At 47.5% G+C, this 21,736-nt stretch overlaps 1 protein-coding gene across 1 annotated transcript in view; it reads right to left on the minus strand.

Moving 5' to 3' along the window:
• Positions 1–982: 982 nt before the first annotated feature.
• Positions 983–21,736, minus strand: part of MRPS9 (mitochondrial ribosomal protein S9) — a 470,563-nt gene continuing 449,809 nt past the window's right edge. The window contains exon 11 of the mRNA XM_078657998.1: positions 983–1,471. Within this exon, the coding sequence (XP_078514124.1) occupies positions 1,380–1,471 (92 nt within the window). The 3' untranslated portion in view covers positions 983–1,379. The remainder of the gene's footprint in view (positions 1,472–21,736) is intronic.

The raw sequence follows: 21,736 nt of genomic DNA on the forward strand, positions 1-21,736 counted from the left end.
CATGAGCCACATGTTTAATAGCAAAAGGCCAAAATATAAGGTAAGGCTGATGACTACTAACAAGTGGGTTGTTAAATTTGTTAACATTTCATCTAGAAGACAATACAAAAAATCTTAAAGGAGGTAGAACATCCACAATCCAACTATGGTCTCTAAATGGAATCAATGCAACATTGGAAAGAGGAACAGCAGCCACGAAGGAAGTCATTTGGACTAGCCCTGGAGAATTTTCATTGTGCAGGAAGTTACCAAAATAATGTTACAAATAAAGCCTAGGGGATCTATGCGTTGACTAAGTACTCAAGTGTGTGCACTTTGACACAGTTGCAAGTTTGACCCAAAGTTATTATATACGTAAGACCTTGAAAAATGTTTGACCTAACTGTCATTCTAGTCACCTAATTTTACAACTAAACAAGCCTTGGTAATTCATTGGTTTCGCCTATGTAATGAATTAAGAGCTGTTTTCTTCAATCATCATCTGGGAGAAGGAAAGAGCTACCGGACAGATAAGACAGGAGTGGAGAGAATGTGTGGCAGCGGGCAGAGCTGCGGACTCAAAAGCTGTGGACCCCGGTTCCATTCTCAGCAGCGCTGCGCAACATCCTGTGATTCTATGCAAATCATTTAATCTCTCCGGGTGATAAATTGTTATATAAATATGCTGCAAGAGTAAAAAGCAAAACTTTATGAAAATATAGTTCCCCCAAAAGAGATGTTAACAGTATTTCTGCTACGGGAAACTGATAAGAGAAGAAGACGAGGAACAAACATTGGTAAATGCAGGAAAATATGCTGCAGGCAATAAAAATGGAGAAAAGGTAAGTGGCACGCAGAGGAACCAATGAGAAGCCAGGAAATAGAGGAGGCGTGATGTAAGTTCCTTTTAAGTTCATATTAAAAACAATAGATTTCTCAAGCACAGGGCAAGCACAGTGCAGGCGAAACCTAAAAAGAAATTATTTGGGGTCTATGCAATATGAACAAAGAGATCATTTTGTTTTATTAGCAAAAAGAAGCGCATGTAAAATATAATGTAATTCGCTTTGGTTCAATAACAACAAACAATTGTTTCCACAACATTAATGGTATACCATCAAAGTGTCCGAGATACAATTTAATGGCAGAAAATATATAACTTGGATCCACGTTGAAGGGGCAGACTTGCGGTGTTTAGCCCTTTGATAGTGGGCAAAACACCAACATGACATCATAATAAAGGAGAATCTGTGTGAATGTCTTGGTCAGAATGCCCACCAGTAACTGTGACCATAATTGACCACTGGTTTGTATTTTGGGCTATCTGTCTGTCCGTGTTCTGACCTAAAAGGCTAAGAAGATGCATAGAGAGTTTCCATTTCTTGTGAGATCAGCCCGTTCTAACGTTTCTTCCATGTGAATTTTCTGCGGGCTCCCTCTTGGCCAGGCTTCTTGCGTTCCTTTACACGTGGGTCCACTGTGAGTAGTCCAGCTGTGAACCAAAACAGAAACAATTTAAAATAAAAAAAACTAAACAAAGTACACATAAATATATATATTTATTTTAAACAGTTTTTATTGTTTAATGTAGCAAATACAGGGCATGGAGCAGTTAAAAGGTGCATACATTGATCAAGGCAAGTCAAGTACACAATCATAAACACACATGACAGAGATGAATATAATCGTTACAATGAAATTTACTTGGTACAGTGCATAAGTTCCCCACGTCCACTCTTTTCTCACTCAAGAGTCATCCCCGCTATCTTGCATCGGCGGTTCGCAATACCCCCTGTACTCGTTCCATGCACCCCAGATTTTGTCCTATTTCCGAGGACACTTCTGGTTCAGATAAACTGTCCTCTCTGCCAACATTGCTAAGTCGAGATCCTTACACCAATCCGTGAGCGCCGGTACCTCCAGATATCCCCAGTATTTGGCTATGTTTCTTTTAGCATACATTATACCTAATGTTACCCAATCTTGTGCGGAGTGAGTTAGATCATTTGGTTCCCAGATGTTCAGTAAGCAGCGCCGTGGCTCCGGGACCTCCGAGTCTTTCACCACCTGCGACATAGTCCTCATGACCATGGCCCAATATGTTACCACTTGGGGGCACTCCCATATGGTGTGGAAGAACGTCCCTTCCTCCCCACACCCTCTCAGACAGAATTTGTGCGTGGCTCTCCCTATCGTGTGTAGGGTGATCCTAGAGTAGTACACACGGTGTAATATCTTCAGTTGTACGAGTCTAAGTCTAGACGGTATGGCCACCTCTCGGGGGGAGGACAGCGCTGTTTGCCAGTCTGACTCATCAAACTCTCCTAAGTCAGTGGTCCAAGCGTTCTTTAGTTTCAGGGTTGGGTCCGGCAGGCTGTTAACTAGTTTGTGATACAAACGAGGTCGCTTTTTTGGGCATGTGCTCTGTTAAGAGCCTGTCTTCCAGCGGGGTGGATTCAGGTATATCCACATCAGGCTGGACAAGTGATCCCAGGGCGTGACTTATTTGTAAGTACCTGAACCGCTCTGTGGGCGCTAAATCGTATTGAGTTCGGAGCTGCTCAAATGTTAAGATGGCACCCCGTTTCCGTAAGTCTCCCACAGTGGAGATTCCGATCAGATTCCACGTCCTGAAGCCTTTACTGTTGCAGAGTTTACCCAGTCGACGTGACGACCAAAGCGGTGTCATTTGAGTAATAGTGTCCTTACATTTAAGACGGGCTTGAGCCACATGCCACAGATTAACTGTGTGCGCAGTTGGACTAATCAGGGCGGAGGCGCCTCTTATCATACAGTGCAGCAAGTACACCAGCCTTGCCCAGTTCATACCTGTCTGCCTTAAACGCTGGGTCCGTCTGGGGGACGTGCAGCCACTGGTTTATTATTTTTAATTGAGCCGCCCAGTATTACAACTTAATGTCTCGGAGGGCCACCCCACCATCATACCAGCCCCTAACCAACTTATGTCTTGATATGCGTGCAGGTTTATCTCCCCAGAGTAGGCCCGAGACTAGTGCTTCGATCTACTTGAAATATTTCGGGGGGACAGAGAATGGGGTATTTTCAAATACATAGAGCAATCGAGGAAGTGTCATCATTTTATATAAGGCCGCCCCTACCCAGAAGGGTCAAGGGCAGAGTATGCCAATGCTTCACATCATTACGGAATCCTTCAAGAGGGGGTTCCAGATTATGGCGGAAGAAAGCATATTGGTAAGGTGTCACCCAGATCCTCACATATTTAAAAGGCTCTTCTGTAATTTTTAGTGGGCAATCCGCCGGGAGCTGTGGAGGAGGGCCCGCAAGGACAAACAAGACGGACTTGGACCAGATGATGTTATACCCGGAGACCCGCCCAAAAATTTCACAAATATTTAGGAGCACTAGGATCGATCGCCTGGGTGAGGTCAAATATAAAATAATATCATCCGCATACAACGATATGCAGTCTTCCTATGTCGCGGTCCAGCTTAGCCCCTTGATCATGGGGTCCCACCGGATCCAGGCTGCCAACGGTTCCAGTGCTAATGCAAAAAGCAAGGGGGATAATGGGCATCCTTGACGCATGCCGCAACCTAGTGGGAAGTTCCTAGAGATATGGCCGTTAGCCACCAAATGTGCCAAGGGCTTAGAGTATAATAAATATTTTATTTTAAGTTAACATTTTCAATTTTAGGACGGCTCGCACATGCTCTCCATAGAGCACAGCCCCATGAAAATTCAGGGTCCGCTTTAATATCGCTTAAAAACAATAAAAAATATATATATTACACTCTCAGTGCAAGCCATACATACAAAGAGAACCCTGCTTGTCACCAGATATTATCAGAGACATAATTGATACTGGATCATTAGATACTGGTGACATATGATCGATAAAAGTGGGCTGTAAATACCCGCCCAAACCGGAGGTCAGGCACCCAGACACATTTTCTAAACAAAGTGGGGCAAAATGGTGTTTCTACAGCACACTTCTTTACAAATAATGCATGGACGTCATTTAGGGGTCACAGCTGCGACCCCTGGCTTGCCCCTTGCTACCCCTGGCACTGCTTTTGTGACCCATGGCCTCAGAGGTGGCAAAATCAGTGCCTGGACCACAGGGGAAGCTTTTCTAAATGAGATGGCTGGAACTTCACTTGCCTGTTTTCATTCAATTATTATACAAATAGTGAATAATATTACTCAAACTTAGTGTAATAAAAAATGGAGTACATAAGCTGGAATAGGACCCTATCTGGAAGGCAAGTTAAGGTAAGTAAAAAATCTGTTTAATGTATGCTGTATGAAATGCGTTACTTACCTGTAACTGCAGTTATCCAGTATTAGTGTCTTTCATAGATTCACATGCCTGAATCATTCCCCGTCGTCGAGACGGGAGCCTCCGGTATATAAAAAAGTAATGTCCTAGAGACATACATAGAAAAGAATAGGCCTAAGGATCCCACCTTAGTGTCCTATCCACGTCCTTATGTAAAAAGGACCAAAACAGAGTAGGCCCAAGGGTCCCACCCTAGTGGCCTATCTGTGTCCTTTTGTAAAAAGGACCAAAGGAAAGAAACCAACCAATCAGCTACCACCTCCTTCTAGAACCTTCCTGTCAGGAGCCCAAGTCTCTCAGATTTTCGTACGCACCAAGCTAGGTAGGCGTAAACTTGTTAGAGAGATAGGTGAGTCCTTCCAGGGGAGGCGGGAGGGTGCATGTGAATCAATGAAAGACACTAATACTGGATAACTGCAGTTACAGGTAAGTAACGCATTTCTTATCCAGTATTTGGGTGTCTTTCATAGATTCACATGCCTGAATCAGAGTAGCAAGCAATATATTATGCACATGTTTGATGGAACATCATATATGAGTATGTAGGTAATACATATCACACGACTGCAAACCACCAAAATGCATAGACATGTAAATAGTAGTAAAGGAATGTGCATACCAGTAAAGGATGGAGGGATGTCGGAAGGCTCACCTTACTGGAATAGATGGCGAAGCACTGCTCGGCCCACTGCTGCATCCTTCATCAGCTCAGTATCCAGGCAATAGTGCCTGGTGAAGGTGTGCGGGGACTTCCAGGTCGCCGCTCTGCAGATGTCAAATACCGGCACTCCAGCGAACAGTGCTCTTGGCTCTTGTCGAATGAGCTTTGACTCTTGAGTCCAAAGGTCGTCCGGCCTTGTCATGGCAAAAGGTGATTGCCGAAGAAATCCACCTTGAAATGCTTTGTTTTGTCAAGGGCATGCCTTTCCGTGGTCTACTAAAGGCAATAAAGTGTTGAGATGATTTTCGGAAGTGTTGTGTCTTGTCGATGTAGAACTTAAGACATCTCTTCAGATCCAATGAATGTAGAGTTTTCTCGGCTGCAGTGGTAGGATTTGGAAAGAATGACCCGAGTACCACTGGCTCGTTAAGGTGGAAGTCCGAGGGGACTTTCGGAATAAACCGAGGGTTAGTTCGTAGAAATACTCTGTCCTCCCTGAACTGCATAAAAGGAGCTTGGATTGAGAGAGCCTGCAACTCACTGACCCTTCTGGCAGAAGTCAAAGCCAGGAGGAGGGCCGTCTTCCATGAGATAAATTTGATCTCCGCTTTATGGATGGGTTCAAAGGGGTACTTCAGTAATTGGTGAAGGACCACATTGAGGTGCCATGACGGAGGGATCGGTCTTGGTCGTGGGAAGGACCTGAAGAGACCTTTAAGGAATTGCTTTATAAGTCTGTTTGCCCACAGGGATGGACCCTTAGAAGTCCTTGTGAATCTTGAGATCGCCGCCAGATGCACTTTGATGGATGCGTGTGCGAGGCCCGATTGCGCTAGATGCAGTAAGTATGGTAGCAGCTGCTGTGGAGTGATGTGGAAGGGGTGCAAGCCTTCGGCCGCACACCAAGAGCAGAACCGCTTCCATTTTAGTGAGTAGGTTTTATTAGTGCTGTCCGCTCTAGCCTTTGCAAGGACGACTCTGCACTCCTGCGGGATGTTTAGGTGGCTGAATTCGCGGTATTCAGGAGCCAAGCTGACAATTTTAGAGAGCTCAGATTCGGGTGATGTACCTGTCCTTGGGACATTGTGAGCAGAGCTGGATGTTGACGCAGGCGAATAGGTGGCTGGGCAGAGAGGCGGTGAAGGTCCGTGAACCAGTGCTGCCTCGGCCAGAATGGAGCGATTAGAATCAGAGTGCAGGGCTCCGACTTCATCTTCCTGAGAACCCTGGGTATCAGTGGAAATGGCGGAAAGGCGTACGCAAAGACGTTGCGCCATGCGATGGAAAAAGCATTTCCGAGGGTTCCTGGGTGGTGATGCCTGATTGCAAAGCTTGGGCATTTGACGTTCTCTCTGGTGGCAAAGAGGTCTATTCGCGGAGTTCCCCATTCCGCGAAGATGTGTTCCAGCACTTCCGTGTCCAGCTCCCATTTGTGGGATGGAGACCCCTCTCTGCTCAGAGCGTCCGCCAAGACGTTGTCCTTGCCCGGGACGTACTCCGCTTTCAGCGCTATCCCATGTTCCAGAAGCCAGTTCCAGACTCTTTGTGATTCTCGAGATAGTGAGAGCGATCGCGTCCCCCCCTGCTTGTTCAGGTAGTGCATCATCGTGGTGTTGTCTGTCCTGATGAGCAATGGGGAGTTTCGAATGCGTGGTAGGAAAGCTTGTAGAGCTAGAAAGACCGCTCTTAACTCCAATAGATTGATGTGGAGCTGGGTTTCCTGTTTCGTCCACTTGCCGTTGATCTGGAGTTCCTGGAGGACCGCTCCCCAGCCTTCTAGGGATGCGTCCGTTGTTATTACATGTGGCTCTGCGGGAAGCAGGAACGGCAATCCCTGTGACAGGTGTTTGAGCGATCTCCACCACTGTAAGTGGTTGACCATGGTTAGAGTAACTCGTATGCGGTCCTCGAATGATCCTGTAGCTTGTGTCCATTGTTTTGTTAGCTCCTCCTGGAGTGGGCGCATTTTGAGGTGGCAGTGGGGAATGAGCATGATACATGAGGACATCATGCCGAGGAGGGACTTGAAGGTGCGGACCGGCAGAGTTTTCCGTGATGCCACTGACGTGGCCAGGGAGATGAGTTTGGCTTTTCTTTCCTGAGAGGGGAAAGCCCTGACGCGTTCCGTGTCTAGAGTCGCCCCGAGAAATGTAATGATCTTGTTGGGTTCCAGTGCCGATTTCTCGTGGTTGAGGGTCAAACCTAGTCGGTGGAAAATATTCAGACAGGCGCTGGAGGATTTGGCTGCGGCGGTCGCAGATGGTGCCTTTACCAACCAGTCGTCCAGGTATGGGAATACCTGGTGTCCTTGTTGACGAAGGAAGGCTGCCACAGGGGAGAGGCATTTGGTAAATATCCGTGGAGCAGATTTGAGGCCAAACGGGAGGACACGAAATTGGTAGTGTTGTCCCGCTACCGCAAACCTGAGGAATTTCCTGTGCCCTTTGAGGATAGGAATATGGTAGTAAGCGTCCTGCAGGTCTAAGGACGTCATGTAGTCCCCTTCCTCCAGTAGTCCCAGGATTTCCTGGAGTGTTACCATACGGAACGATTGTTTCCTAAGGAACACGTTGAGTGCCCTGAGGTCGAGGATTGGCCTCCACTTTTTCCCTTTTTTGTGGATCAGGAAGAAGTGGGAGTAGAAACCTTTTCCTTTGTGGGCTGGTGGAACCCTCTCTATCGCTCCCTTTTGTAGCATGGAAGCGATTTCCTGAAGAAGCAATCGTAGGTGCCTGTGGGACCGTTTGCGAGGTGGTGTTGTTGGGGGAATTGTGACAAATTCTAGAGAATTTCCAAATTGGATGAGCTGGAGCACCCACCGATCTGCCGTTATCAGTTTCCAATTGTTCAGGAAAAATGTGAGTTTCCCTCCAATTTTAAAAAAATGCAATGGTGGATGGACTGGCCATTGACACAAGTCATTGGCGGTTGCCAGCGGGCCTTCTCTGGTTCTTCCCCCTGTAGTTCGACTTGCCGTAGGAAGTGTGACGCCCTTGCTGCTGTTGTCGCGGTTGGTATTGCGTTTTGTTCTGGTTGTAAGAATAGGAAGACCTATTCTGGTAGGCCTCTATAAGAAGATTGTACTTCTGTTTCCACTAAAGGACTGGTTCCTGAATTGCAGTGTCCCAAGGGCTTTGGCAGTGTCTGTGTCCTTTTTGATAGTGGTTAAGGCCTCATCAATCTTTTCACCGAAGAGATGCTGGCCGTCGTAGGGCATATCGAGAATCTTCGTTTGCACCTCCTGGCGGAAAGAGGTGGCTTTGAGCCAGCCCTGTCTTCTGTTGGATCTAGCCCTGATCTCTTGACTGGGTGAGAGTATTCTGCTTAATTCAGAGACTCTGTCCATCACCACCCCTTGTTGTAAATATTTTTGTCCACCCTAAGCGTGGAAGGGTTTACTCAGATGTGAGTCCCTTGCTCATTGCACCATCAGGATTCAAGCAAGCCGGGCCGAAGACGGCTGAAATGCCAGAAACCGGTCCCCGGAAGCTTGTTTCCTTCCCAGTGTAAGAATTGGCTTTTGTAGTCTGGTCTGCCCTGTTCCCATGATGCACTGGGCCAGGGACAGACTGATTTGCATACAGCCAGGTTCTGAAACTGGGATGGTGCAATGAGCTAAAAAACGGTGTTGGATCTAGCCCTGATCTCTTGACTGGGTGAGAGTATTCTGCTTAATTCAGAGACTCTGTCCATCACCACCCCTTGTTGTAAATATTTTTGTCCACCCTAAGCGTGGAAGGGTATACTCAGATGTGAGTCCCTTGCTCATTGCACCATCAGGATTCAAGCAAGCCGGGCCGAAGACGGCTGAAATGCCAGAAACCGGTCCCCGAAAGCTTGTTTCCTTCCCAGTGTAAGAATTGGCTTTTGTAGTCTGGTCTGCCCTGTTCCCATGATGTACTGGGCCAGGGACAGACTAATTTGCATACAGCCAGGTTCTGAAACTGGGATGGTGCAATGAGCTAAAAAACGGTGTTGGATCTAGCCCTGATCTCTTGACTGGGTGAGAGTATTCTGCTTAATTCAGAGACTCTGTCCATCACCACCCCTTGTTGTAAATATTTTTGTCCACCCTAAGCGTGGAAGGGTATACTCAGATGTGAGTCCCTTGCTCATTGCACCATCAGGATTCAAGCAAGCCGGGCCGAAGACGGCTGAAATGCCAGAAACCGGTCCCCGGAAGCTTGTTTCCTTCCCAGTGTAAGAATTGGCTTTTGTAGTCTGGTCTGCCCTGTTCCCATGATGCACTGGGCCAGGGACAGACTAATTTGCATACAGCCAGGTTCTGAAACTGGGATGGTGCAATGAGCTAAAAAACGGTGTTGGATCTAGCCCTGATCTCTTGACTGGGTGAGAGTATTCTGCTTAATTCAGAGACTCTGTCCATCACCACCCCTTGTTGTAAATATTTTTGTCCACCCTAAGCGTGGAAGGGTATACTCAGATGTGAGTCCCTTGCTCATTGCACCATCAGGATTCAAGCAAGCTGGGCCGAAGACGGCTGAAATGCCAGAAACCGGTCCCCGGAAGCTTGTTTCCTTCCCAGTGTAAGAATTGGCTTTTGTAGTCTGGTCTGCCCTGTTCCCATGATCCACTGGGCCAGGGACAGACTAATTTGCATACAGCCAGGTTCTGAAACTGGGATGGTGCAATGAGCTAAAAAACGGTGTTGGATCTAGCCCTGATCTCTTGACTGGGTGAGAGTATTCTGCTTAATTCAGAGACTCTGTCCATCACCACCCCTTGTTGTAAATATTTTTGTCCACCCTAAGCGTGGAAGGGTATACTCAGATGTGAGTCCCTTGCTCATTGCACCATCAGGATTCAAGCAAGCCGGGCCGAAGACGGCTGAAATGCCAGAAACCGGTCCCCGGAAGCTTGTTTCCTTCCCAGTGTAAGAATTGGCTTTTGTAGTCTGGTCTGCCCTGTTCCCATGATGCACTGGGCCAGGGACAGACTAATTTGCATACAGCCAGGTTCTGAAACTGGGATGGTGCAATGAGCTAAAAAACGGTGTTGGATCTAGCCCTGATCTCTTGACTGGGTGAGAGTATTCTGCTTAATTCAGAGACTCTGTCCATCACCACCCCTTGTTGTAAATATTTTTGTCCACCCTAAGCGTGGAAGGGTATACTCAGATGTGAGTCCCTTGCTCATTGCACCATCAGGATTCAAGCAAGCCGGGCCGAAGACGGCTGAAATGCCAGAAACCGTTCCCCGGAAGCTTGTTTCCTTCCCAGTGTAAGAATTGGCTTTTGTAGTCTGGTCTGCCCTGTTCCCATGATGCACTGGGCCAGGGACAGACTAATTTGCATACAGCCAGGTTCTGAAACTGGGATGGTGCAATGAGCTAAAAAACGGTGTTGGATCTAGCCCTGATCTCTTGACTGGGTGAGAGTATTCTGCTTAATTCAGAGACTCTGTCCATCACCACCCCTTGTTGTAAATATTTTTGTCCACCCTAAGCGTGGAAGGGTATACTCAGATGTGAGTCCCTTGCTCATTGCACCATCAGGATTCAAGCAAGCCGGGCCGAAGACGGCTGAAATGCCAGAAACCGGTCCCCGGAAGCTTGTTTCCTTCCCAGTGTAAGAATTGGCTTTTGTAGTCTGGTCTGCCCTGTTCCCATGATGCACTGGGCCAGGGACAGACTAATTTGCATACAGCCAGGTTCTGAAACTGGGATGGTGCAATGAGCTAAAAAACGGTGTTGGATCTAGCCCTGATCTCTTGACTGGGTGAGAGTATTCTGCTTAATTCAGAGACTCTGTCCATCACCACCCCTTGTTGTAAATACTGTCTTCTGAGTACGGCAGCACCTGCCAGTTGCCTGAAGCCAGTCATGGCGACATCCATTGCGCAGTCAATGAGCTCGGAGGCAGATGTTTGGCCTTCCAAGAGAAGCGAATGAGCTTCCTCTTTTAAATCCTCTGGCAGATTAGATAGGTAGGGTGCAATATCTGCCCAGAGTTGCCGATTGTAGCGGCCCAGAAGTGCTATTGAATTCGCCACCTTCACCGTCATGGCCGACGTGGTGGAGAAACGCTTGCCAATAGTATCCAGTTTTCTGCCTTCTTTGTCAGGTGGTGTCGACAGAGGCCATGCTGGGTTACGCAAGTTTTTCTGTGCCGCTTGGGTTACCACAGAGTCTGCCTTGGGGTGACCTGTGAGGCATGCTGGCGCCGATGAGGTCGCCTTGTATTTTTTATCGAGCCTGGGTACTACAACTGGGATTGAAGCTGGGGTTTGCATCAGTTGTTTCCCTTGTTTCCATATAAAGTCAATGATGGGGATTGACCTGGTTGTCTTTTTAGTTGGTTCCTTGAAGTCGTACAGGAAGCACTCAGTTTCCTGAGTTTCCATAGACATATGGAATGGTTGGCAGCACGCTCTACAAGGTTATGGAATCCACCGATGTCTGCGGGTGGTGATTCCGAAGACTGTGGTTCCGGGGAGGCCGGAGAATGAGCAGGTTGGAGGCAGCTCTTGTACCTTACTGGGTGACGTCAGGTCTGGCGTAATTGGCCTTTTCGTGATTTTAAGGGTGATATGGGATGTCCGAGGCGCCAAGGTATCCATGGCATGCGATAGCAGCTCAGACTCTTTCCATTTTCCTGTGGTCGTCGACGCCTGTGTCGACGGTGCCGTCGTAGATATTACCTTCGTCGACGGTATTTTACAGGTCGTCGACTGTGTCCCCGCCGACGGCGTTCTCGTCGACGCGTCCTTCGTCGGCGGTATTTTCTCCGTCGTCGACGGTTTGCCTGTCATCGACGGTTTCACTGTCGTCGACGGGATGCTCTTCGTCGACGGGATGCTCTTCGGCGTCGGTATGCTCTTTGTCGACGGGGCCATCGTTGACGACTTCGACGTTGGTCTCGTCGTCGACGGTAAGATCTTCGTCGTCGATGGAGTGACTGGAATGGTCGACGGCACTGGCATACTTGCCGTAGATGAAGGGGTCGTCCTCGTCGTCGAGGAGGTGGCCGACGATGCCGTCGTCGTCGACACTGTCGTCGTCGACGCAGTTTTTAGCGCTGAAGAGATCATCGACGCTGTCGTCGTCGTTAAGATCAGCGGCTGCTTCCTGGTGACAGGAAGGTCCTTGCCAGACACTGAGGTTTTGCCCTCTGAGGACTTTTTGGGAGTCTTCTTAGGAGGGGTGTCTGAGGGGCTAGGGGAAGTAACCCTTGGCCTCTTCAAGGAAAATTGTGAAGTACCAGAAACACTCTCACTGTTCTTCAGCCTGTTCAGCCAGAGTAGCAGGCGTCCTTCTCGGTCTTTGAGGGTCTTGTTTGAGAAGGTCCTACATATCTTGCAGTCCTTGGGTTGATGGTGAGGATAGAGGCAATACAGGCAGGTTTCATGTTTGTCCTCTACATGGAGCCTTTTCTTTCCACACGAGGAACAGGCTCTAAAGAGACCCTTTTTCTGGCCATCAGCCATAGTGTAAGAAGTTGGGTAAATTCGTTTTTTAAAGTAAGAAGAAAAAATCCTGAGGAGAACTCAGGTGGAGACTCCCTAGCACAACGTGCGGTAAAAAATCTGAGAGACTTGGGCTCCTGACAGGAAGGTTCTAGAAGGAGGTGGTAGCTGATTGGTTGGTTTCTTTACTTTGGTCCTTTTTACAAAAGGACACAGATAGGCCACAAGGGTGGGACTCTTGGGCCTACTCTGTTTTGGTCCTTTTTACATAAGGACGTGGATAGGACACTAAGGTGGGATCCTTAGGCCTATTCTTTTCTATGTATGTCTCTAGGACATTACTTTTTTATATACCGGAGGCTCCCGTCTCGACAACGGGGAATGATTCAGGCATGTGAATCTATGAAAGACACCCAAATACTGGATAAGTATGCTTGCGGGTGAGAGTGTTTTTATGTGCACAAGAGTGTATCAATGTTTTAGTATGTGTAAGTATGTGTGTGTGAGTCAAAGTAAAGGCCAAATGGCGTGCGATGTCACTTCCGCTACCCCAGGCATTTTGGTGAACTGACATCCATGATACAATGGCCAAAAAGCACAGGCTTTTCATGGATACTTAGTAAATATGCCAGTAGATTCATCTGCTGAGCAAGTCTGTCTGTTCTTAAGGGTTAAAGACAGGATTTAGGAACAGAGTTTGAGAAAATGGTGGAAAAAAAATAACATTTTCATACAAACATTCACGAGTAGATCATGTTTTGGAGTGCTCAAATGCTGCCCTTCTGTGCCAGGAAAAGCATAACGCTGGTGTGTAAAAGCCATAGGTGATGCAGGCAGTTAAAGTAGTGCAATATCACAAGTTAATCATGTTTACAGTACCTTTTCACTTCTACATTTCATTTCCTTTTGTTTTTCATCTTACCACTTATTATTATTATGAGTGGAAGTCTCTTTGGATGGGTAAAGGGAACCCCACGCATATAGTAACAGTGTGATTGACAGTTTGAGCCTTGTACTAAAACCAATCCCCATGTGACTTGAGCAGCAAGATGACTGGCTGGTTGACCTATGCAGTCAATGACACTGTTGGTGAGTGTGCAGGGCCTGTCGCCTAGTTTTGAGCCCTTGTGTAGAGCATTCTGTTGGAGCACTGCAGCCAGGGCCACTGGAATTATGCGACTGCTGCATTTTTACATAATTATAGATATGCCGCATTTGCCACATAATCCATCAACTAATGCACAATCTGCAGATTTTATCTAAAAAAATATACTATCTAGCTCACAGGGTTCAAATGTTACTAAAAATGCAGTGACATGTTGCCACACGGTGGAAGGCCCCGTGCAAAGGTTTACTGGTAACTTTACTGTTGCCTATTGCTATATTTGGGTGTTAAACTGGCACTAATGAGGCGCAACCAATCCCAGACAGTGTAAAAATGTCAAAATAATGAAGCAATACTATCACAAAATGTCTCCAATTAGGCCACATAATTTGCCTTTTCTTGCCGCATAATTTATTCAACCCTGCTGCATAATTTGACTCTCGTACTGCAACATAATTCTAGTGGCCCTGACTGTAGCCAGCGATTTCAGCCTCCAGCTTTCTAAAATAGTGTTAGTGTAGCCAGGCACGGTGCGTTGGGGCGTAGCCCCACTAAGCCTCGTGGACGCACCGTGTTAAGCACTGCAGTCAGTATCATGATTCTGATTCATTTTAGGATTGCTTGCTGTCCCTCACGCCCGCCCAACTTAACAATCGGAATGCGCCAGGGGATGGGGCTGGGCTGGGCTGCTGCAGCTTGAGTGACAGTCCACACACTCAGCTGCAGCAGTACAAGTAGTGCGCAAATGTATTTAGGGCCTTTGATCAGCTCACACATGCGCTTTACGTCTTCTTCCCCTTAGAGAGGGACCCAAGGGGTGCTGTTTCATACAGCACCCCATGGCCGCAGCCCCCGGGGTTGAAAGGGCGGATGGTAACTGTGCCCCCCTAGCCAATCCTGGATTGGTTGGTCCACCGCGCAGCAATCCATTATTGGGTGCCGCGCATAGGTGGTGGCACACTGCTGCAGCCGCACTTTCTATGGCCAATCACTGTGTGACTTCATGTAAAGCCATGCAGTGATTGGCCATTTCGCGACGCATGCACGCTGTCTTTCACTGTCTGGCTGCTCCCTGACACAGTTTGCTGGTGGCTGCTGCTAGTCGACTCATGACGGTGGACTTGGAGGAGTCGGACTCGTGTCACTCATTCACGTGTGTCGTCGACGTAGTCACTCACTACTAAGTGTGTGTAGACCAGGACTAGTGAATATAGAGATCCTGCAATGCGATTTTGAAAAAATTAAAAAGTAAGCGTCTACTCTTAACTCTACTCTGCTATATTTGGGTGTTAAACTGGCACTAATGAGGCGCAACCAATCCCAGACAGTGTAAAAATGTCAAAATAATGAAGCAATACTATCACAAAATGTCTCCAATTAGGCCACATAATTTGCCTTTTCTTGCCGCATAATTTATTCAACCCTGCTGCATAATTTGACTCTCGTACTGCAACATAATTCTAGTGGCCCTGACTGTAGCCAGCGATTTCAGCCTCCAGCTTTCTAAAATAGTGTTAGTGTAGCCAGGCACGGTGCGTTGGGGCGTAGCCCCACTAAGCCTCGTGGACGCACCGTGTTAAGCACTGCAGTCAGTATCATGATTCTGATTCATTTTAGGATTGCTTGCTGTCCCTCACGCCCGCCCAACTTAACAATCGGAATGCGCCAGGGGATGGGGCTGGGCTGGGCTGCTGCAGCTTGAGTGACAGTCCACACACTCAGCTGCAGCAGTACAAGTAGTGCGCAAATGTATTTAGGGCCTTTGATCAGCTCACACATGCGCTTTACGTCTTCTTCCCCTTAGAGAGGGACCCAAGGGGTGCTGTTTCATACAGCACCCCATGGCCGCAGCCCCCGGGGTTGAAAGGGCGGATGGTAACTGTGCCCCCCTAGCCAATCCTGGATTGGTTGGTCCACCGCGCAGCAATCCATTATTGGGTGCCGCGCATAGGTGGTGGCACACTGCTGCAGCCGCACTTTCTATGGCCAATCACTGTGTGACTTCATGTAAAGCCATGCAGTGATTGGCCATTTCGCGACGCATGCACGCTGTCTTTCACTGTCTGGCTGCTCCCTGACACAGTTTGCTGGTGGCTGCTGCTAGTCGACTCATGACGGTGGACTTGGAGGAGTCGGACTCGTGTCACTCATTCACGTGTGTCGTCGACGTAGTCACTCACTACTAAGTGTGTGTAGACCAGGACTAGTGAATATAGAGATCCTGCAATGCGATTTTGAAAAAATTAAAAAGTAAGCGTCTACTCTTAACTCTACTCTCTCGAACGTGTTAGTTAGTAGTGGCTCGGTCGCAGTATGTGACAGATCGAGTGAGTGTCGTGATGTTTTCTAATTTATAGTTGTAGATGCATGCTCCACAGTAATTATTTTTTTCCTGATCTTTGATGGCCTGAGGGATCGATTGTGTATTTAATGGACGCACCGCGCCTGGCTTTTTGCCCTCACACGTGACCTCCGTCACACAGCTCTGGTCCCCCGACGGCTCATCTTAACAGAGTCCTGACCTGTGGTGGTGCCATCCACGTGCCTCTATGCCCCCCCCCCCACCCCCCTCCTCAGTGAGACTTATGCTTCAGTCCCAGCAGGGCCTACTACCCTATCCAATGCTGCAAGGCCGGGTCAGGAAGTAGGCCGGGTAATGAAGGCCTTCTCCTGTTTGAATCAAGTGAAATCTCTTTGCAGAATAACAGTGTTTCTGCTCTCCTCATTTTCCAATGGGCCCCGTTTTAAGGATTTAATATTATCTCTAGCATTGATCCGTAGAGTGAGATGGCGAGGGAAGAGGTGATAGGGTCAACAAGCGTATACGCTGCTTCCTTATTGATCTTTACTGCCGAGCACGTGTAACAAAGGCTTTTACAGGTGATTTCTACTGATTGAGAAACAAAGTATATTTCTTGGTTTCTGCATAAAGTGAGGTGTTGGGTTACACAGGTACATAACTCAAGTCCCAGTGTTCTGTTTTTTAGGATGCATTACCGAGTAAAACGAAAAGGCCCCTTTCATGAAAATAAAATCAAAGTAGCGGCAGAGGTTTAAACCTCCATCTAAGCTTAAATTCGTGATTTTATGTTTTCATTCACTAACATTCCCAGTAAAGCACCTGTGAAATTGTGCTAGGGCACAGCCCATCTTTGACGTCCAGCACACCAGATAGAATTATGGCGCCCCCTTGACACATTTTCTGTTCCACGCTGCACAGGTGAGGAAAACAACTCCGGGTCACTGCGAGCGCAGAATGGCCCTGACGAGGAAAACACTCAGCATCAGTCTGTGTGTGGTGCCTGGCAATGCGCCACCTTAGCGTGCTTGAATGACACCTACTAGGGACCTGAGTAACACTCATTTAAATCAAACTTTACTATTTTGACAGGCAATAAATGGTTACTGCATTTAATGCACAATGCACTTATTATCTATTGGTAACTTGTTGCCTAAAAATAGTAAAGTTTGCTTCAATTTGAGTCCGTAGTAAACCCTTGTTAATTGTATGTCTAGCGGCAAGTAGTGCTTCATTTGAGCCGGTGGTTTCCAGTGCTCAGCACCAGCACTTAATCATCAGCACCTGCACTTTTCATTAGCACCAGTCAAGGACAAATTCATTTATGGTAGTAAGGTGGAAATTAAATGATTTGCCCAGAATTACAGAATGTGAGCCGACTAGCGCCGAGATTCGATCCTGGTTCCCCAGCTCTGAAATCGGCAGCTCTGGCCAGTAGCCACATCCTCTCTCCACTTTCATGGTTAGTAGTTGGTTCTGTGTTAGGTGGCGCTAACAGGAGAAATGGGCTGGTACACGCTGCCTCCTGACGAGATCCCGGGCACTTATGTTTTTTTACAAATTAGCCACTGGCGGAAAGCTAGGCTGCCACGCGTGATGGAACTCTGAGAAACATACACACTGAGTGCAAGCACTGGGCCTAGCTTCAAAAACATAACAATAGAAATGTTCCTGACACTAAGCCCTGCTGACACACAGTGTGTGTATTGCTCAGAGGTGCGTGGCACTGGCAGGGCCCAGCTTCAGAAACATTTCTATCTACATATTGTTATATGACATCCCTTTATTAATGTAATAGCTGCACTTTCACAATTGCTTTATTAACCTTCTTGCTTCTCAAATTTGCTTAAAAATGCACCATTTACCCACTCTTTTTTCAAATTTCCCCCCAAAACCCCTCTTAAGATGTTCTGGCTTGCTCACTATGCACGCTCGCCACAGGGCACTCCGACAGAAAGTTTACGCCCCACCAGCCACCACTGAGTGTGGCACACTCCAAAAACTGCGAGATCACGTGTAATGGGGTGAGGGTAGACCCCGCCCCCATCCCTTTGAACATGCTCGCTTCACTCCCTCCACCCACATTGTTTCAAGGATCCGAAGCCATGTGTTTTACAACTTCAGGCCTTTAGAGTGAGGAAAAACAAACAGAGGTTGTGTGACCAACATGGATGAGTAACGCATTACAGCTACAGAGTAAATCAAGTCTAGTCTTGTTTCATCATCATAAAACTTTATTTCAGTCGTTCTGACTATAAAAGTGCAACTGCAAGCAGTACAAGGGAGAAGTGAAAGTGCATACAGAAATTCTTTAAAAACAAGCTTAACCACTTTGCCACGGCCGCGATTTCGCGGCACTGCGGCACTTCTGCAAAATGGGCGGGGCTGCGTCGGCCGTTGGCCGACGGCAGCACGCAAGAGGTTAAAAAGTTTGAGCTCTAGCCTTAAAACCGAGTCAGCAAAAAAGCCTCCGCCAAGATGAGAGTGAACAGCATGGGACGCCATACTGTCTCAATGCTAGGAATGGGGTTATTTATGATCAGGATTAAAATACATTTTATCGATTAGACAAGAACTATATAGCATTAGAGAAATACCTTTAAAAAGGGAAACAATACATAAAAGTAATTACTTAATGGTAAATGCAAACACGTTACGTTTTCATCACAGTTCTTCTGATAGCCCACATTTTACTGAGGAACTTGGCAACTGTGCAAACAACCAGGAGGCTGGAGTCGGATTTTAAATTGTGCAGTGCTTCTCGATGACACGGGGTACCAGGCCACCTGCAAACAGGGGTGAGCCATTTGCCTCTCGGAGACAGGTACATGGAGCAAGCAAAAGCAATTTGTCCAGTTGACTCAGCAGCAAGGGGACTACCTGGCCAACACTGTAGTGTAGTGGAAGGCTGTTGTCAGGAGGCTGTGAAAGTGTTCACTGGGAGGAAGCCAAATCAAAATTGCATTTAGAGCTTCCCTTCTTGCAGGATCATGATGGCCTCCAGATATTGTTCTTAAACACCTGACAGTTTAAATTCCACGAAGTTCATTGTGAGGCGGCCCCTTGACAAACAAGATAATGAGGACTGGACCACCCATTTCCAGTATTGTTTCTTAACCAGGTCTTTGCTATGCAGCAATGCTGAGTCTTTAACATCCCACAATCCCTCCAGCCCTATTGCAGTAAGCAAGGGCTTCACTTTGGATAGCCAGGCAATTTACTTAGAACGATCAAGAGCACTTACTTCAGCGAGAGCAGCAGCGTATATGGGAGCCGCTCGGGGGTTGATTTTAGGCTCAACCAGAACAAAAGAGGGCGTAAATTGGCTTTCTGGGTAAGCGAGGTTCTGCCCATAGCCAGCCATAGTGGGAGAAGACAGTGGCGTAACGAAAGTCGTAGGGGCCCCCCTGCAAGGTACACAGAGGGGCCCCGCTCCGGATTTAATCCGGCGCTCTCTGGCGTGAGTACAGTACTGAGGGGCCCCCCTGCAGCCCCTGGGCCCCCCACACTGCAGGGGATGAGGGGGCCTGTGTTACGCCCCTGGGTGAAGAGGGGTATTCTGTGGAAGTGAGACTAGGGCTCTCAAAAATGTGTTCTCTGTGGTCAGGAGGCTGTCCAGATTTTCAAATCCCCAGAGGTCCGCGCCATACAGTGCTGAACCTGCTGCCTTGCAATCGTATATGTGAAGTGGTGCTGCTACTGGTTTGCTCTTGGAGGTCCTTTGCTCTTTAATCAATGCCCCAGTAATCTGCCTATGTTGGAGAGTCTGCTTCTAAACATGGTGCTTCCATGGTAAGTCCTCTGAGAGAATGATCCCAGATAATCAAAGGTGCTGACTCTCTTTAAGGGAGCCCCGCCCAGTGCTAGTTTGCCTTTGAATGATTTGTAGGGGTTCACCATTAGGAGTTTTGTCTTCGAAGTATTGATCTCTAGGCCTCGCATTGCACAGAAAGCCTTCAAGCGATCCAGAAGCAACTGCAATCAAAGGAGTTTAGAGGTTAACAGCGTGTCACCAGCAAACAGCAATGTTACCACCTTGGCTCCCCCCAGAGTGGGCTAGTCTTGTTTAAATGTTGTAAGAATTTTCTTTACATAACTGGAGTTACTGTCTTTATACTGTCAAACAGTGTTTTGGGTGATGTTTATAAATGGGAGTAAAAGAGGCCTAGCAAAAATATCTCTAAGGAGATAAAGAGTAAATGAGAACTGTATAGCAGTTTTTGATGCTAACCACGGCTCCAGTAAGGCGTAGCTCCCCACTGGTATCAGGAAGAACCTTGCACAGAGAGGTAAGAGCAACATTGAGGTTTTAGGCAGGAGCAAGGGCTCTGGAGCTGACATATTGTCAGAGAACAGGAGACCATGGGAGTCAGCCCAGGAGAGTGTCAGAGGCGTGAGGGGTCTACTTTGCCTCCCGCAGTTCGAGATGCCAATCCCATAAATCAGCAAAGAAGGTAAGCAGCAGGTGGATTTAGTGAAAAATAGGGGTCAGATAAATAAGAGCCTGTCACTATGAATCAAGCATAAGCAAAGCCAATAAATAAGCTTATACGGGTAAAGCATGTTAACAGCATTTGTGTATGACTGTGTTTTCTTGTGTTAGGACGTTAGTCCCAGGCATGTTGGCTTTCCTAGTGGGTATTTTATTTTCGGGATGGTGCACCATTGGGTGGTAAACTTAGAAGATTTGGGGAGCACCGAAATGAGAACGGCGGATAGTTTTCATAAGTCAACATAAAAACAAAACAAAAGCCAAAGCTAAAAGAGGCACAAACACATTTAGCCACATAATGGTAAATAGACCCTGTTCTGAAAGAGCAAAATGCAGCACAGAAAAAAGGTCACAATAAAAATAAACATTACACATCTTATTGCTCGCTTATTGTACAGTTGCTAAAAATGACTAGGCTCTACTGCACGTTCTGCGGAATTGAGACCTTACCCATAACACTGACTGGCAACAAATGTGACTGAAGCCGTGTTTCAGGTTGTCTTTTGCCTGGTTGGGAAACCTGAACTTTCCAGTACTTGCACACCATGCTAATGTGAGGGGCAATCCCAGAAATACCTGTCCAACCCTTCACTGGCTCCAGCACGCTGATATCCAACCACATTACTAGCAGCTCCTCCAAGCGTTCCTGGAAACAAAGCTACCTGGATTTTTTTGGATTACGGATAAACGTTTTCCATGCTACACTGAACTGTGACCCAAGCGACCCTATCCCCATCCCCTAAAAAGCACTAACACTGCTCGGCAGCAATGCAATATGACTGGGTTGTTGAAAGCCATGGGTGAGGCATGGTTTGAGCTGCTGTTCACACGCCTCTTTTACTGCATGATTTGAATGCATTCTGAGTCCCTGCACCAAACCACATGTCAGGGGCGTAACCCAGGTCCCAGCTGCCCCTGCGCCACAGGGTGGGCCTCAGCCTAAAACCTATGGTTATCAGTGTGATATAGGAGCCTCACAGGCCCCTGTCCACAATTCACAGGAAGCGCTCCACAATCAGCAGGAAAGCCGCCTCATTTTGTGTTACGCCACTGCACCAGGCAAAGCACTGCTGTCAACCGGCGAAGGGATTTCATCAACACTGGTGTGGGAGATCCCATTCCTTCTAAGCTGGCCTCTCAGTGCTGCCTGCAGCAAGCCGGGCCGAAGACGGCTGCGTTGCCAGAAACCGGTCCCCGGAAGCTTGTTTCCTTTCCAGTAAAGAATTGGCTTGGTAGTTTGGTCTGCCCTGTTCCCATGATGCACTGGGCCAGGGACAGACTAATTTGCATATAGCCAGGTTCTGAGCTGGGATGGTGCAGTGAGCTAAAAAACGGTGATGGATCAAGCCCTGATCTTTTGACTGGGTACGAGTGTTCTGTTTAATTCAGATACTCTGTCCATCACCACCCCCACTTTTTGAACCTGCAGCAGCAGGGCCTACACATTATCCCAC

Source organism: Lissotriton helveticus, chromosome 8 (assembly GCF_964261635.1).
Source record: "Lissotriton helveticus chromosome 8, aLisHel1.1, whole genome shotgun sequence".
NCBI classification, from domain to species: Eukaryota; Metazoa; Chordata; class Amphibia; order Caudata; family Salamandridae; genus Lissotriton; species Lissotriton helveticus.